Source organism: Babylonia areolata, chromosome 29 (genome assembly GCF_041734735.1).
Source record: "Babylonia areolata isolate BAREFJ2019XMU chromosome 29, ASM4173473v1, whole genome shotgun sequence".
In the NCBI taxonomy this organism is placed as follows: Eukaryota; Metazoa; Mollusca; class Gastropoda; order Neogastropoda; family Buccinidae; genus Babylonia; species Babylonia areolata.
Genome location: NC_134904.1, coordinates 24958861 through 24974953, shown reverse-complemented (window position 1 = coordinate 24974953; position 16093 = coordinate 24958861). Strand labels below are relative to the sequence as shown.

Genomic DNA, 16093 nt, shown 5'->3' with positions numbered 1-16093 from the left:
AGATGCAAGAGTTACATAAAATTCAAATGAATGTGGTTTGTAGATGTTTGTGCTATATTCAGAAACTGGTCATTGAGTGAATTAATTTACCACACAGTTGTTTTAGTTTTATTGACAGCACACTATGATGTTGCTGTGTTTCTGTTGTTGTTGATAAATTTGACAAAATGGTCTTACTTTCTTCATTTCACTAATTGAACCACGAGAGAGAGAGAGAGAGAGAGAGAGAGAGAGAGAGAGAGAGAGAGAGAGAGAGAGAGAGAGAGAGAGGTAAAATTAAAAATACTCTTTTTTTTTTGCAATACCAATTTAAGTCTCCCAAAACTAAAAACAGGGAAATCCAACAGAAAGAGATCAACAAACAGGCATGAACACAGAGAAAGAGTATCTCTCTCACACACACACACACACACACACACACACACACACACACACACACACACACACACAGACAAAGATTTTGTAAAAAGGGCAAAAACAAACGAGTCTCTAAAGCCTATTGATACATTTACTAAAGATATCATCATCGATTCAGAAGTTGATTTTTAAAATATTGCTGTTGAACCATCATTCTCAGCCATACCATCCTGGGAATTGAGAAAATCCAACTTTGATATGGACAACACAGGTCTGCAAAAAAATTATTCACCGAATATACTAAGATCTCCATATGCTCTCATATAGAAAATGAATATAGAAATTATCTAAAAAATCTATAGAGATGGTTCAGTTCTTGATGATGGCAGAGCGGGAGCAGCTTTTGTAATTCTGGAATTGAACCGTTAGAAAATGTACCACCTGAACAAACATCTTTCTATATTTTCTGCTCAGCTCGTTGCCATAGTTACGGCTTTAATCTGCATTCTAGATTTTCATAAAAAGGATAGTCAAATCCTACTTTGCATAGATTCAAAATCAGTGTTGAATGCACTTAGATCTGCATATCAAAAATCATGCCTTGAGATGATTAGTGGAATAAACACATTGTACAACAATTATCAATAAAAGGCATCAATGTAACTTTCATTTGGATGCCTTCTCAGAGTGGAATTTTTGCAAATGAGAGGGCAGATCAGGCTGCCAGAAAGGCAGCGTAAAACAGCGAAGGCTCAATCCTTCTCAAGATTCCATTATGTGGTAGGGATATTATAGAGATAGATAATTATGTTTATGAGTACGAGTTTATGAGTAAGGGAGCTAATTAATACACCAGGTTAAATATCATCCAAGGGTTAGTTGCTTCCCTTGTTTATTCTCATTCGGTTTCTCCCACTATTCTTATTTGGATTTAGGCATATTCTGATACGGTTAGGTTTGAATGAAAAACAGTTCACTAGATGCAGGCCACAGAACAGTTTAGTGCGCGTTGTCTGGGGAGCAGAAGGGGTCTTGGCCGGTGTGACTTGCTTCCATGCTGGAGGGTAGTGAAGTTACTTACTACCCGTACCCGGATGGTCAGACTGGCGGTCAGTGTGGTGTACACATGTGCCTCTGCTACACTCGTGGGGTATGTGTCATCTCTGTTATGACTTGAGATATTTTGTTTGTTTATTTTGTTGGATAACTGTAACCTAACTTAGTTATCAGTAACTAAGTGATTTATGGTATGCTTATATTACACTTGTTATTGGAAACATAACTGCTGGGTTTTGAAGGAAAAATTGTGAATTAACTATGCTCAGCAAGTATGGTTGGACTATTATAAATTAGGTTTCTGGTATGGCGGAAATCTTAGTTGGTATGTGGTAAACTGGTTGACAAGCCTTGCCTATTTTTGAGTGATTATATAATACTGAACTGTGTTCGTGCAGTATGGTTAGGGTATGGATGGTGATGATTATTATTATTGCTACTACTACTGTCAATAATGTTTTTTTGAGGTTTGCCTAAGAGTTTAAGTTGAAATGAAAAATGTAATTCTTCACTAAGCTAATAGTGGAGTGTGTGTATTACTATTAAGTGAGGATAGACTAAATTATTATTGTGACAATTATTATTCTACATTCACTCATTATTTTAGGTTAGTAAAGTTATAGGTAATTTGATTGGTAACTGCAACTATTAATCTTAGCCAAGAGATATGTTGGCTGACGTGTGATTGGAGAGAAAGAGTAAAGAGTGATAGTATGGATTTTAATGTAAGAATTTATAAAGAGCACTTATAGTGCAGCAGCTGTAACACACGGGGTTGGGTTTTGTGTGTGTGTGTTGCAGGGATTTGTTTTCGTTTGTTTTGTTCCCTTTTCTTGTGGATGGTTCATGGGAATAAAGGTGTCCGTCTTGAACCGAACCCCGACTCTGGTGTGGTGTGGTGAACGAGACGCATACATGCACCCTGTTACAATTAGATTTACAAGAGTGTTATAGGTGTATTGAAAAAGTGTCAAGAGATCAACATAACCATAGGCTAAAAGATTTAGACTGCCACTATTACCGTCACTGTATGAAGACAATTACAGCAAGCAACCCCAAGGCTTTATTAAATGATTTATCTGTCTCTCAGTCAAGACCAGTTAAAAGTCTAGTTCATTGATTCCGTTTGAATGCCCTTCAAACTAAATTCTGCATAAATATACAGTGTCTGTGCGGAAAAGAAGTCAATGTCTACCACATACTTGTCCTGTGTCCAAAAACAAGACAACTGTTCTTTCAAAAACTAGCCGACCAGTTACGTATTTGTCCATAGGAGATGTTTTGAATAAATTATTCATTACTTCAAAAAATTTCTGAATGTTTGATTCAAAGTCCAGTTGGTATCTACCTTTGACTGATCACATTTTTTGTTATGATAAGCATGCTTTTCACTGTTATATGGGTGATTAACTCACTGTTATAATTTATGTTATAGTTCACTGTTAGTATTATTGCAGGTGTTAAGGGAAATGAGCGAGCTGACAGACTTGCTGGTAACGCAACACCAACGAGCGGCCTACATCTCGGAAAATCGGAAATCTTCAGAAAAGTCAAAGAATATCAAAAAGAACAGGTACAAGGCCATCACACCATCGATCGCCTCAAAGAAATAAAAGAAATAAAAGCAGAGAGAGGGAGTGGCCGTAAGTCTAACATGAAAGGCAGAGCACGATGCTTTGCTAATCAAACAAATATCGGCATCATTTCCAAACCAACATTGCGCAAATTTCTTCAAAACGGAACAGAGTCTCTATGGGCTTTTCCAAATACAATAGACTGAGCAACACACTATACGCCACGTTCTTGGCATCAGAGATCTTTTCCCATCCCTCTTGCGGCCAATCAGTGGCAGCCTCTGTGCGTGTGTGTATGTGTGTGTGTGTGTGCATGTGTGGGTCTGTATTTTTGAGTGCGTTTGTGCATGCGCGAGAGTGCAAGTGTACACAAGTGTCAGTAGAGTTCTGTGCACGTGCGTGTGTGTGTGTGTGTGTGTGTGTGAGGGGGAGGTGGGGGTGCAGAGGGAGGTGGGGTAGAGGATGAGGTATGTGAGTGTATGCATGCCTACACTGTGGGAGCAACAGGATATTGGAACATATATATATATATATATATATATATATATCTTTGTACATATGTGTGTGGCGATATGGGCATATGTGTGTGCGCTTGTACAAGTAAGTGTTCGTGTGTGTGTGTGTGTGTGTGTGTGTGTGTGTGTGTGCTGTGGAAGCTGTGATACGTAGACTAGAAATGAGTGTGTGGAGGAGGGGGGTAGAGGAGGTGCAGGGTAATGTGTGTGGTGTGTGTGTGTGTGTGTGTGTTGGAGCTCATGTACGTTTATATGTATTTGACTGTGCTTTCATATCTGTGAAACTGCGTGTTCGGTGCATATCTGTTATGCATGTGTGGGTGTATATGTGAATGTGTGTCTTAATGTTTTACATCTATTTGCTTTTTTTTTTTTTTTTTACATTATAGTTATTATTTATTATTTTTATTTATTTATTTATTTGTGTAAGCTTATCTATCATTTATTCACCTTTTTTTTTTTTTTTTTTTCCCTCAAGGCCTGACTAAGCGCGTTGGGTTACGCTGCTGGTCAGGCATCTGCTTGGCAGATGTGGTGTAGCATATATGGATTTGTCCAAACGCAGTGACGCCTCCTTGAGCTACTGAAACTGAAACTGTTAGTATAGTCCTTCGTAGCTCTTCGTTTTCTACTACTCACTACAGTCATCCCACCACCTCTTCTCAAGTACCCCACGCTTCATCTCCCATGCACACATACTCACTCCCCCCCCCCCTCCTTTTTTTTTCTCTCCTTGTCTAATATCACTAAACAGTGAAAAGACATTAAACTAAACTAAACACACACACACACACACACACACACATACACAGAGCAGTGAGGATGAAAGAGTCAGACAGACAGAGAACAGAGAGAAAACGGTGCTGAAAACCCCCAACAAAGCCACCACAGGTCCACTTACCCATGGGTACTCCCATTTGTCTGGCATGGAGATGACATCACGGTTGAAGAGATGCTGCCAGCTGACATTGCGTCCTCCCAGCCGCTGGGAGGGAGGAGGCGGCTGGTTGCTGTCTCCATGGAGCCACTCCTGCACCACGTAGTGATAGAACTGCTTGCTCCAGAGCAGTCCTGCGTATGCCTGTCTCGCCACCACTTGCTCTGCATGTGATTTGTAGCCGATCACCTGCACATCCATCAATAAGTTTGGAAAACCACTGTCAGTGTAACCATTCTGAATTGGAGATTAGCTGCTTGCAATAGCACAATGTAACTTTTGGGTTACCATAATTCCACTATAATGCAATGCTGAAGCAATTTCAAACTGCTAAATTTAGGTTTACACAAGTAAAGTTGGTAAAATCTAAAACATGAAAAGTAATGTAAATATGAAATTAGACTTGTAATGTGAAATTTGTATCATTGATACTTCATTAGTAAAAGCAAATGTTAAGATAATACTGGTTTTCAATGTAACAATGTCATTATTGTAATGAAATAAATGGAGATGAAAGAAAGCTAATATCAATGCAATGTTACATGATATGCAAAGTTATATTTCATTAATTCTGGAAACCAGATCTTAACTTTGTGCTCAGTTGTTTATGTATCATATTATCATTATAGATTATTTGTTCCTTTCACTCTTTTGCTGCCAGCGAAATAAGTTTTAAGTGAAGTCTGACAGTTTTTTTCACAAAAAGGGGCATATATTTTCCAAAAAAATATGTGCACTTTGTAATTGGAGAAAGACCCATAAAATTATATAATTTCCGAAAGGTTAATGAATAAAGAATTTTGTATATTTTCAAAGACATACAGTTGTTTTGAAATCAGTTTGTTTTTGGTCACATTTTTAACTTGTTCATTACAAACATTAATCAGGTTATTTGCACAAAAATATAACATTTTCTGGACAAATGGATAATACCTGTACACACAAATTATGCTGGAACAACCACGAGAAAAAGAGACTTAAACACAATTTATTTGTGACTACTCTAAAGTGATAACATACTGATGTGAGGCCACGTCCCCTCAGCTTCCACCCCCCTCTGACCAGTCACTTTATCCAGTTCTCATCATACCACGTTGGCTCAGTGCCAGGAATATTGCTCACAATGTGTACTGCTAATAATCTGGTCATGTTTCTGTCAACTTCTCTGTACAGCCAGTGTCACAAACTGATCATCATATCTTGGCCAGTCTCTTCATTGCCCCCTTTATTTTCTATCGAATCATCCGATAAATGTTTATCACTGTCTTCTTCTTACGCTAAAGAAAACAATCTTGGTTGTTTCAGTGCGCCATGATCACACAGCTTGAACATGGTGTCCGACATTTTGCTGAGTGAGCGAGGAGAGGAGCCAGGCAAACACTGTAGCAGTAACCCAACCAAATCATTGAAATAAAGGACTGCCTCATGACGTAGATGGGGTTTCTAGCTATAAATAGAGTCTAGAAAGATTCCCCAACTAAAGCTACCAGTATTTTCGTCAATGAACTCAATACAAACCAGGGAAAAGTCAGATTATTTCGCTGATGAGTTATCTCATCATTGTGGCAGCAAAGTGTACATGGTTGCACTGACGAGTTACCTCATCATATAGGCAGCTTAGGGGTTAAATAAACATGACTATGACAAGCAAATATACATGGATGTAATCTCACTTACAGGTTATAATGTAGCATTAGTGTAATTCTGTCAGAAATGGAATCAGCATTGTAACCAAAAAGAGTCTGAAATCTGAATGAAAGGAAGGTGTTCCTCTACAGTTCCTGTGTCTGCACTGTCATTTCATTTCAGGCAATAGCCACAAAGAACGGTGATTTATACAAAAATAACACAGTAATTGTGAATGGACAAAGAGATGACAAAAGTAACTACAAGTGATAGGATTCAGAATGGCAATAAAGTGCTTTTAAAGATCCAAATAATAACCAAAAGCAAGTATTCTGGAATGAGAACCTCCTATTTCAATATTGATATTTTAACTGAAAGGGTATGAATAAGAAATGAACAGCTGTTAATTACAAGACAACAGATAACAAATCTAATATAATTAGTTTCATCTCACAAGAATAATTGTTATTGTCAGAGTTCAATGGATCAGGGCAACATGTGAATATCGATGAAACATTGCTCTGGAAAAATGAACATGACTGTCGAAAAGGAAGGTAAAAATGCTCAACCACAGAAATCAGTGTGCTTGGGGATGGAGCTAACTAACATCAGATGGAGACAGTTTCTAATCAGAAACAAACGAAAGGTCCTGTCTCACCTCATCAAAGAAAGCATCAGTTTCCTCTTTCCGAGCCTCCATGATGTCTTCAAAGGCAGTGCCAAATGTCATGCTGGGTGTCTCCAGATGGTGGTACAATCGTACTCGTAGCGTCACCTCCTGCTCACCATCCACATTCACCACGTAGTGGGCAGCACACTTTGTTCCCACCTTGTCAGGGTTCACAGATGTCTGGTCTCCTGAAAAAAAAAAAGTAACCATTTTCCTACTTTGATGCTTCATTCATGCTGACTGAAGGGACATGACAAGAAAGCAAAAGTTATGACACAAATCACGTGACAGATGGAATTTGATTACAGCATTAACTGACATTTCTCTGTATGGAAAAAATATGTGAAAGATAGAATTTGATCACAACATTGACTAACAGTATCTTCACACACACCCCTCCCCTGCTGCCCCATTTTCTCCCCACCTATTACTTGAAAAAGATCTGTTTTTCAAATTCGTTTTTAGAGCCATACAAGTGGCCATGACAAACCGACAAAATACCTTTAAGAATTGTTTAATCATTGGCTGTGTTGACAAGCAACAAATTTCTGCCCCTTCCATTGCAGCAAAAACTGTGACCACACATAATCACAGTGCTAGTCGTCTTTACAGCAAGCTGAAATGAAGGACTGAAAGTGAAACAGCACTGTCAGCAGAAATGTCTGGAGCTGGTGAAAAAAACAAAAAACAAAACAAAAAAAAAGACAAAAGTCTAATGTTGAATCAACCCCCTGCAATCTGGTCTAAACTACAGCCACCCCCATGCCACACCCACCTTTGATGACATAGTGATGGAAAGCGTCTTTGACATAAGGTGAAGTGTTGACACCATCATACAGCAGTTTGTGGTTGGTGTCGTTCTCAGTGAAGATGAGGGTGGGGGTGTCCCCTTCAGGGCCCACATCCACCTCCATGTACATGTTGCCCAGCACACTGTGACTGATCAGCACTTTGCCTGGTTCCACCTGCTTTAACTGTGGCTTCTCCTCCAGGTAGGCCTTCACACAACAGAGTCACTGCTGTCAGTGTGACTCGGTCACCAATTGTAGTACACAAATGCATTGCAACAACAACAAAAAAGAGTAAAAAAAAGAAAAAAAGAAAGAGATTAGCTGTGTGCATGATAAAATCAAATGCTAGAGACTTGCCAGATTCAGACCTAATCCAAACTGAAAATATCCAGGGAATTTTTCATGAAATCAGTTTTCATTAGAGACTACTAATCACATCTAACCAGTACATATTTCATTTGGGACAACAGAGACTTAATCCTCTCAGGACATTCCACACATGCAGCTGAGAACCACAACTGATGGGAGTAGGAGCGGTATCACCAGGCAGATCACCATTTTTTAACAAAGTTCAAAATACAACATTGAAAATAATCAAAGAGATGAAGTTACCCCCATAAAAACAAGACTATCCAGTACCCTACTGAGCCATCTCTACAGTAAATGTAACAATGTGTAACCAAACAAAATGAAAATGATAAAGAAAAAGAAGTTTTAAAATGGCCGTGCATGACCAAGGTTTGCTGATGAGAAATGGAACAGACAGAAAAGGGGCGAACAGAAAACAAAACACCAATGTCAGGATTTAACAAAACACCAATGTAAGGATTTTCCAAAGAAAAATGCCCTTTGATGTCTCCATCAAACCTTGCATGATACCAAAGAAAAAGTTCAATAAAGTACAAATTGTATATAGAAACCTTTTGACATTAGAGACCCCAACTCTGATTTTCAAAATATTGCTTTGTAGCTTTCTGAACAAGACACAACTTGTCTCTCATTTCAGAAAAGTATTTGAATTATTTTCAAATCTTTGCATGATGAAAATATTTTGAAAATACCAATTTCTTTCAGAATAGTTTACTCAGCAAACAGGTCTCTTTTTTTTTCCAATCTGTTACATGAAAAGTAAAATATTAATGATTTGATTTCCAAAATCTTTTATTCTTTTTTATAATTATGTTTTTTGCACGTGCACAACAACCACCCCAGACATGGTAGACACTGACGGAACCAAGCTTAAGACAAACGAAGAAAAAGGATCCGCCCTGCTCAAACGTTTCATACAACAGAGCGATCAAAGAAATATGTTGAGGAGTTAAACCAAACCCTTATGCAGACTGGACACGATGATGACTTGACAATAGATGATCTAAACGAAGCAATAGCTAAATGCAAGAAAGAATCAGCTCCTGGCCAAGACAAAGTTTGCTACTCGGACATCAAGGAACTATCGGAAGAAGATAGAAGCAAACTTTTCAATCTATATCAAAACAGTTTCCACAATGGACATGTGCCGGTGGACTGGACACACAGCTTCTTAAAAACCATACCAAAACCAGGAAAGGACCATCATCAGGTAAGCGGCTACCGGATCCTAACCATGCAAAACATTGCTGGAAAGCTCATGGAACACATGATAGCCAGGAAACTTGCAAGGGATCTTGAACACAGGCACATTCTCCCTTCAAATCAAGGTGGTTACAGAACAGGCAAGTCCACATGGGAAAATGCAGCTGCTTTTGCATATGAGGTGTATGAAGGATTTCAAAGGAAAGAAGAAACACTAGCAGTAGCAATCAACCTTGAAGATGCCTACAATGAAGTCCAGTTTGCGCACCTCATGGAGCTGCTACTAAGGTATGGAGTAAGTTTGACACTGACAAGATGGATAGCAGCAGTGCTTCAGGAAAGAACCGTCTTCCTATGCCTTGGAGATTGGACGTCTGCACCTTCTAAACTATCCATGGGACTGCCACAAGGGTCTCCGCTCTCTCCTGTCCTCTACAATGTCTACACGAAAGGCCTTGCAGACTTAAACAACAATGGAATAGCTCGGGTGCTTACTCTTGCGGATGATGGCCTGGTCTTCAAAACTTTGAAAGATGCTCAGGAAAGAACTAAAGCCGTCCAGAAACAACTAAACAATACTGTTCAATGGTGCAAAGACACAGGATCTTCCATCAATCCAGCGAAAGCCCAAACGTTGCTGTGCACCCTCAACAACAGAACCGCGAGCAAATCACCACCTTCTGTGTCATTCGATGGGATTCAGATCGAGAAAACTGAATGCCTGCGCTACCTAGGAATACACTTTGACAGGATGCTGACCTTCAGAAAACATACAGAAAATACTGTTCTCAAATGCAAAAAGGGCCTTTCAGTCTTAAAGGCAATGGCAACCAAAGGTATTGAACAACGCCACCTCTTCCTGCTATACCAATCACTCGTCCTCAGTGTGATTGACTACGGACTTGGGCTAACAACACTGTCTCAAAGCAACCTCTTAAAATTAGAAAGAGTTCAAAATGAAGCTATGAGGCTGATCCTTGGAACAACAAAAGACACGCCCACAGAAACCATGCGATACCTGCTTGACCTTCCTTCAGTGCAGGCCAGAAACAAATTAGAAAAGGTCAAGACCTACTTCAAAGCATTAGAAAACCCTCAAAACCCACTGCATGACACAGTCAAAGAACCAAAAGGCAGCCGCCTAGGACGAGGAAGATCATGGATGGGGCAAGCAGAAGACACAATCCAGCTAGTATGCCGACTACAAGACCTGAAAGAAACAAACGAATGGGAGAAAACCCCCGAAAACCTCAACCATCTATTCAACACAGCCATTTCACCCACTCTAGGAAGACAGTCGGGAATGGCCAGAGGGCAAAACTGATGCGGAAGTGAAGCTACTCATAGAAGAAACAGTAAAGAAGAGGACATCATCATATACACAGATGGCTCAGTCACCAAAGACCAATCCAGTTGGGGATTCACTGCGAAACAAAATGGAAAAACAGTTAGGGAAGAGAATGCTGCCTACAAAGTCACAACCTCCAGCCTAACGATGGAAGTTGAAGCTGACACGTGCCCTCCAGTGGCTATCGTCCATCCATACGCCCGGAAACCAACATGCCATGATTCTAACCGACTCAATGAACCTCATACAGAAAATTGAAAACGGAATGGGAAGCCCAGAGTGGCATAAGGCAATGCGCAACTTTCAGATTAAAAAACTCACATGGTCATACTGCCCGGGACATGCAGGAGTTAAGGGAAATGAGCGAGCTGACAGACTTGCTGGTAACGCAACACCAACGAGCGGCCTACATCTAGGAAAATCGGAAATCCTCAGAAAAGTCAAAGAATATCAAAAAGAACAGGTACAAGGCCATCACACCATCGATCGCCTCAAAGAAATAAAAGCAGAGAGAGGGAGCGGCCGTAAGTCTAACATGAAAGGTAGAGCACGATGCTTTGCAAATCAAACAAATATCGGCATCATTTCCAAACCAACATTGCACAACTTTCTTCAAAACGGAACAGAGTCTCTGTGGGCTTTTCCAAATACAATAGACTGAGCAACACACTATACGCCACGCTCTTGGCATCAGAGATCTTTTCCCATCCCTCTTGCGGCCAATCAGTGGCAGCCTCTGTGCATGTGTGTATGTGTGTGTTTGTGTGTATGTGTGGGTCTGTGTTTTTGAGTGCGTTTGTGCATGCGTGGGAGTGTGGGTGTGCATGGGTGTCAGGAGAGTTCTGTGCATGTGTGTGTGTGTGTGTGTGTGTGTGTGTGTGTGTGTGAGGGGGAGGTGGGGGTGCGGGAAGGGGGTGGGGTGGAGGATGAGGTGTGTGAGTGTGTGTGTGCCTGCACTGTGGGAGCGGCAGGATGTTGGAACGTGTATATTGTATATGTATCTTTGTATTTTTGTGTGTGGGGTTGGGGGTGGGAGATGTGGGCGTGTGTGTGTGTGCTTGTACAGGTGGGTGTTCACCTCTGTGTGTGTGTGTGTGTGTGTGTGTGTGTGTGTGTGTGCATGTGTGTGCTTGTGTGTGTGTGTGTGTGTGTGCCGTGGAAGCTGCGATACATAGACTGGAAATGAGTGTGTGGAGGAGAGGGGTAGAGGAGGTGCAGGGTAATGTATGTGTGTGTGTGTGTGTGTGTGTGTGTGTGTCTGTGAAACTGCATGTTTGGTGCATATCTGTTGTGCATGTGTGGGGGTATGTGTGAATGTGTGTCTTCATGTTTTACATTTATTTGCTTATTTATCATCATTGTTGTCTTATTTATTTATTTATATATATATATTTATTATTATTTTTTATTTTTATTTTTTTTTTATTATTATTATCATTACTACTACCTTTTTTTATATCATAATTATTATTTATTTATGTAAGCTTATCTATTATTTATTCACTGTTTTTTGTTGTTGTTTTTTTGTTTTTTTTGTTTTTTCTCAAGGCCTGACTAAGCGCATTGGGTTACGCTGCTGGTCAGGCATCTGCTTGGCAGATGTGGTGTAGCGTATATGGATTTGTCCGAACGCAGTGACGCCTCCTTGAGCTACTGAAACTGAAACTTAAACTTTTTGCACGTGTAAGTCAGGGTACCTGTTTCCAGACATCAACTGAAGGATACAAGTGTATGAGGGTAAGGTATATGATCCACCATACCTCTATCAGACTGAGGTCCGATCAAGCTTGATCATTACAGTGAACAATGTGTACCTTTATTTCAGAAGCTGTAAAGACACGTCAGACTGACATAAAGTCAAGTAAAAGCAGGTGGAAATAATGCGCAACCACACAAGCTAAACCTGTATTTAAACAACAACAACAAAACAAAAGATCACACACACACACACATAAAATAAACCCAAAACAAACTGACCTGTTTTTTTATGTACACTCTGTGATGTACACTGAAACAGCACCTCACATGTATCTAGATATACAGAAAGCACAATCTGCGTGATAGTTACTTGTTGAAAAATGCTATTCCCCACAAAATAAACTGTTGCTGCACAGATACTACTATCTGCTTGCAGCCAGTGAGTCCAGGCTGTTTGTGACATTGACACAGGGGGAGGTTTTTTGTGACACTGACACAGGGGGAAGGTTGTGACATTGACACAGGGGGAAGGCTGTTTGTGACATTGACAAAGGGGGGAAGGTTGTGACATTGACACAAGGGGAAGGTTGTTTGTGACACTGACACAGGGGGGAGGTTGTTTGTGACATTGACACAGGGGGGAAGGCTGTTTGTGACATTGACACAGGGGGGGAAGGTTGTGCCATTGACACAGGGGGGAAGGTTGTTTGTGACATTGACACAGGGGGGAAGGTTGTGACATTGACCCAGGGGGGGAGGCTGTTTGTGACACTGACACAGGGGGAAGGTTGTTTGTGACACTGACACAGGGGGGAAGGTTGTTTGTGACATTGACACAGGGGGGAGGCTGTTTGTGACATTGACACAGGGGGGAGGTTGTTTGTGACACTGACACGGGGGGGTGGGGGTGGGGGTAAGGTTGTTTGTGACACTGACACAGGGGGGAGGTTGTTTGTGACATTGACACAGGGGGGAAGGCTGTTTGTGACATTGACACAGGGGGAAGGCTGTTTGTGACACTGACACAGGGGGAAGGCTGTTTGTGACATTGACACAGGGGGAAGGTTGTTTGTGACATTGACACAGGGGGGAATGCTGTTTGTGACATTGACACAGGGGGGACGGTTGTTTGTGACATTGACAAAGGGGGGAAGGCTGTGACATTGACACAGGGGGAGGCTGTTTGTGATATGGACACAGGGGGGAAGGTTGTTTGTGACACTGACACAGGGGGGAGGCTGTTTGTGACATTGACACAAGGGGGAAGGCTGTTTGTGACATTGACACAGGGGGAAGGTTGTTTGTGACATTGACACAGGGGGGGAAGGTTGTTTGTGACATTGACACAGGGGGGAAGGTTGTTTCTGACATTGACACAGGGGGGGAAGGTTGTTTGTGACATTGACACAGGGGGGAAGGCTGTGACATTGACACAGGGGGAAGGTTGTTTGTGACATTGACACAGGGGGGAAGGCTGTGACATTGACACAGGGGGAAGGCTGTGAGATTGACACAGGGGGAAGGCTGTTTGTGACATTGACACAGGGGGAAGGCTGTTTGTGACATTGACACAGGGGGGAAGGCTGTTTGTGACATTGACACAGGGGGGAGGCCTTTTGTGACACTGACACAGGGGGAAGGCTGTTTGTGACATTGACACAGGGGGGAAGGTTGTGCCATTGACACAGGGGGGAAGGTTGTTTGTGACATTGAGACAAGGGGGAAGGTTGTGACATTGACCCAGGGGGGAAGGCTGTTTGTGACACTGACACACAGGGGAAGGTTGTGACAATGACACAGGGGGAAGGCTGTGACATTGACACAGGGGGGAAGGTTGTTTGTGACATTGACACAGGGGGAAGGTTGTTTGTGACACTGACAGAGGGGGAAGGTTGTGACATTCACACAGGGGGGAAGGCTGTTTGTGACATTGACACAGGGGGGAAGGCTGTGTGTGACATTGACAAAGGGGGGATGGATGTTTGTGACATTGACACAGGGGGGAAGCTGTTTATGACATTGACACAGGGGGGAAGCTGTTTGTGACATTGACACAGGGGGGAAGCTGTTTGTGACATTGACACAGAGGGGGAAGCTGTTTGTGACATTGACACAGGGGGGAGGTTGTGACACTGACACAGGGGGAAGGTTGTTTGTGACATTGACACAGGGGGAAGGCTGTTTGTGACATTGACACAGGGGGGAAGGTTGTGACATTGACACAGGGGGAAAGGCTGTTTGTGACATTGACACAGGGGGGAAGGTTGTTTGTGACATTGACACAGGACGGAAGGCTGTTTGTGACATTGACACAAGGGGGGACGGTTGTGACACTGACACAGGGGGGAAGGTTGTTTGTGACATTGACACAGGGGGAAGGCTGTTTGTGACATTGACACAGGGGGGAAGGCTGTTTGTGACATTGACACAGGGGGGGAAGGTTGTTTGTGACATTGACACAGGGGGAAGGCTGTGAGATTGACACAGGGGGAAGGTTGTTTGTGACATTGACACAGGGGGAAGGCTGTTTGTGACACTGACACAGGGGGGAGGCCTTTTGTGACACTGACACAGGGGGAAGGCTGTTTGTGACATTGACACAGGGGGGAAGGTTGTGACATTGACACAGGGGGGAAGGTTGTTTGTGACATTGACACAGGGGGGAAGGTTGTGACATTGACCCAGGGGGGAAGGCTGTTTGTGACACTGACACAGGGGGGAAGGTTGTGACATTGACACAGGGGGAAGGCTGTTTGTGACATTGACACAGGGGGGAAGGTTGTTTGTGACATTTACACAGGGGGAAGGTTGTTTGTGACAATGACACAGGGGGATGGTTGTTTGTGACATTGACACAGGGGGGAAGGTTGTTTGTGACATTGACACAAGGGGGGAAGGTTGTGACATTGACACAGGGGGGAAGCTTGTTTGTGACACTGACACAGGGGGAAGGTTGTGACACTGACACAGGGGGGAATGCTGTTTGTGACATTGACACAGTGGGGAAGGTTGTGACATTGACACAGGGGGGAAGGTTGTTTGTGACATTGACACAGGGGGGAAGGTTGTTTGTGACACTGACACAGGGGGAAGCCTGTGACACTGACACAGGGGGAAGGCTGTTTGTGACATTGACACAGGGGGAAGGCTGTTTGTGACATTGACACAGGGGGGGAAGGTTGTTTGTGACATTGACACAGGGGGAAGGCTGTGAGATTGACACAGGGGGAAGGTTGTTTGTGACATTGACACAGGGGGAAGGCTGTTTGTGACATTGACACAGGGGGGAGGCCTTTTGTGACACTGACACAGGGGGAAGGTTGTTTGTGACATTGACACAGGGGGGAAGGTTGTGCCATTGACACAGGGGGGAAGGTTGTTTGTGACATTGACACAGGGGGGAAGGTTGTGACATTGACCCAGGGGGGGAGGCTGTTTGTGACACTGACACAGGGGGGAAGGTTGTGACATTGACACAGGGGGAAGGCTGTCACATTGACACAGGGGGGAAGGTTGTTTGTGACATTGACACAGGGGGAAGGTTGTTTGTGACATTGACACAGGGGGAAGGTTGTGACATTGACACAGGGGGGAAGGCTGTTTGTGATATTGAGACAGGGGGGAAGGCTGTTTGTGACATTGACAAAGGGGGGATGGATGTTTGTGACATTGACACAGGGGGAAAGCTGTTTGTGACATTGACACAGGGGGGAATGCTGTTTGTGACATTGACACAGGGGGGGAGGTTGTGACATTGACACAGGGGGGAAGGTTGTTTGTGACATTGACACAGGGGGAAGGCTGTTTGTGACATTGAGACAGGGGGGAAGGTTGTGACATTGACACAGGGGGAAAGGCTGTTTGTGACATTGACACAGGCGGGAAGGTTGTTTGTGACATTGACACAGGACGGAAGGCTGTTTGTGACATTGACACAAGGGGGGACGGT

At 42.7% G+C, this 16093-nt stretch overlaps 1 protein-coding gene across 1 annotated transcript in view; it reads right to left on the bottom strand.

Moving 5' to 3' along the window:
- The window catches only part of LOC143274621 (uncharacterized), a 70225-nt gene that overhangs the window by 37814 nt on the left and 16318 nt on the right, over window positions 1-16093 (bottom strand). Inside the window, exons 5-7 of the mRNA XM_076578491.1 lie at window positions 7511-7733; window positions 6724-6923; window positions 4404-4628 (exon numbers count right to left, since the gene is read on the bottom strand). Of these exons, the coding sequence (XP_076434606.1) occupies window positions 4404-4628; window positions 6724-6923; window positions 7511-7733 (648 nt within the window). The remainder of the gene's footprint in view (window positions 1-4403; window positions 4629-6723; window positions 6924-7510; window positions 7734-16093) is intronic.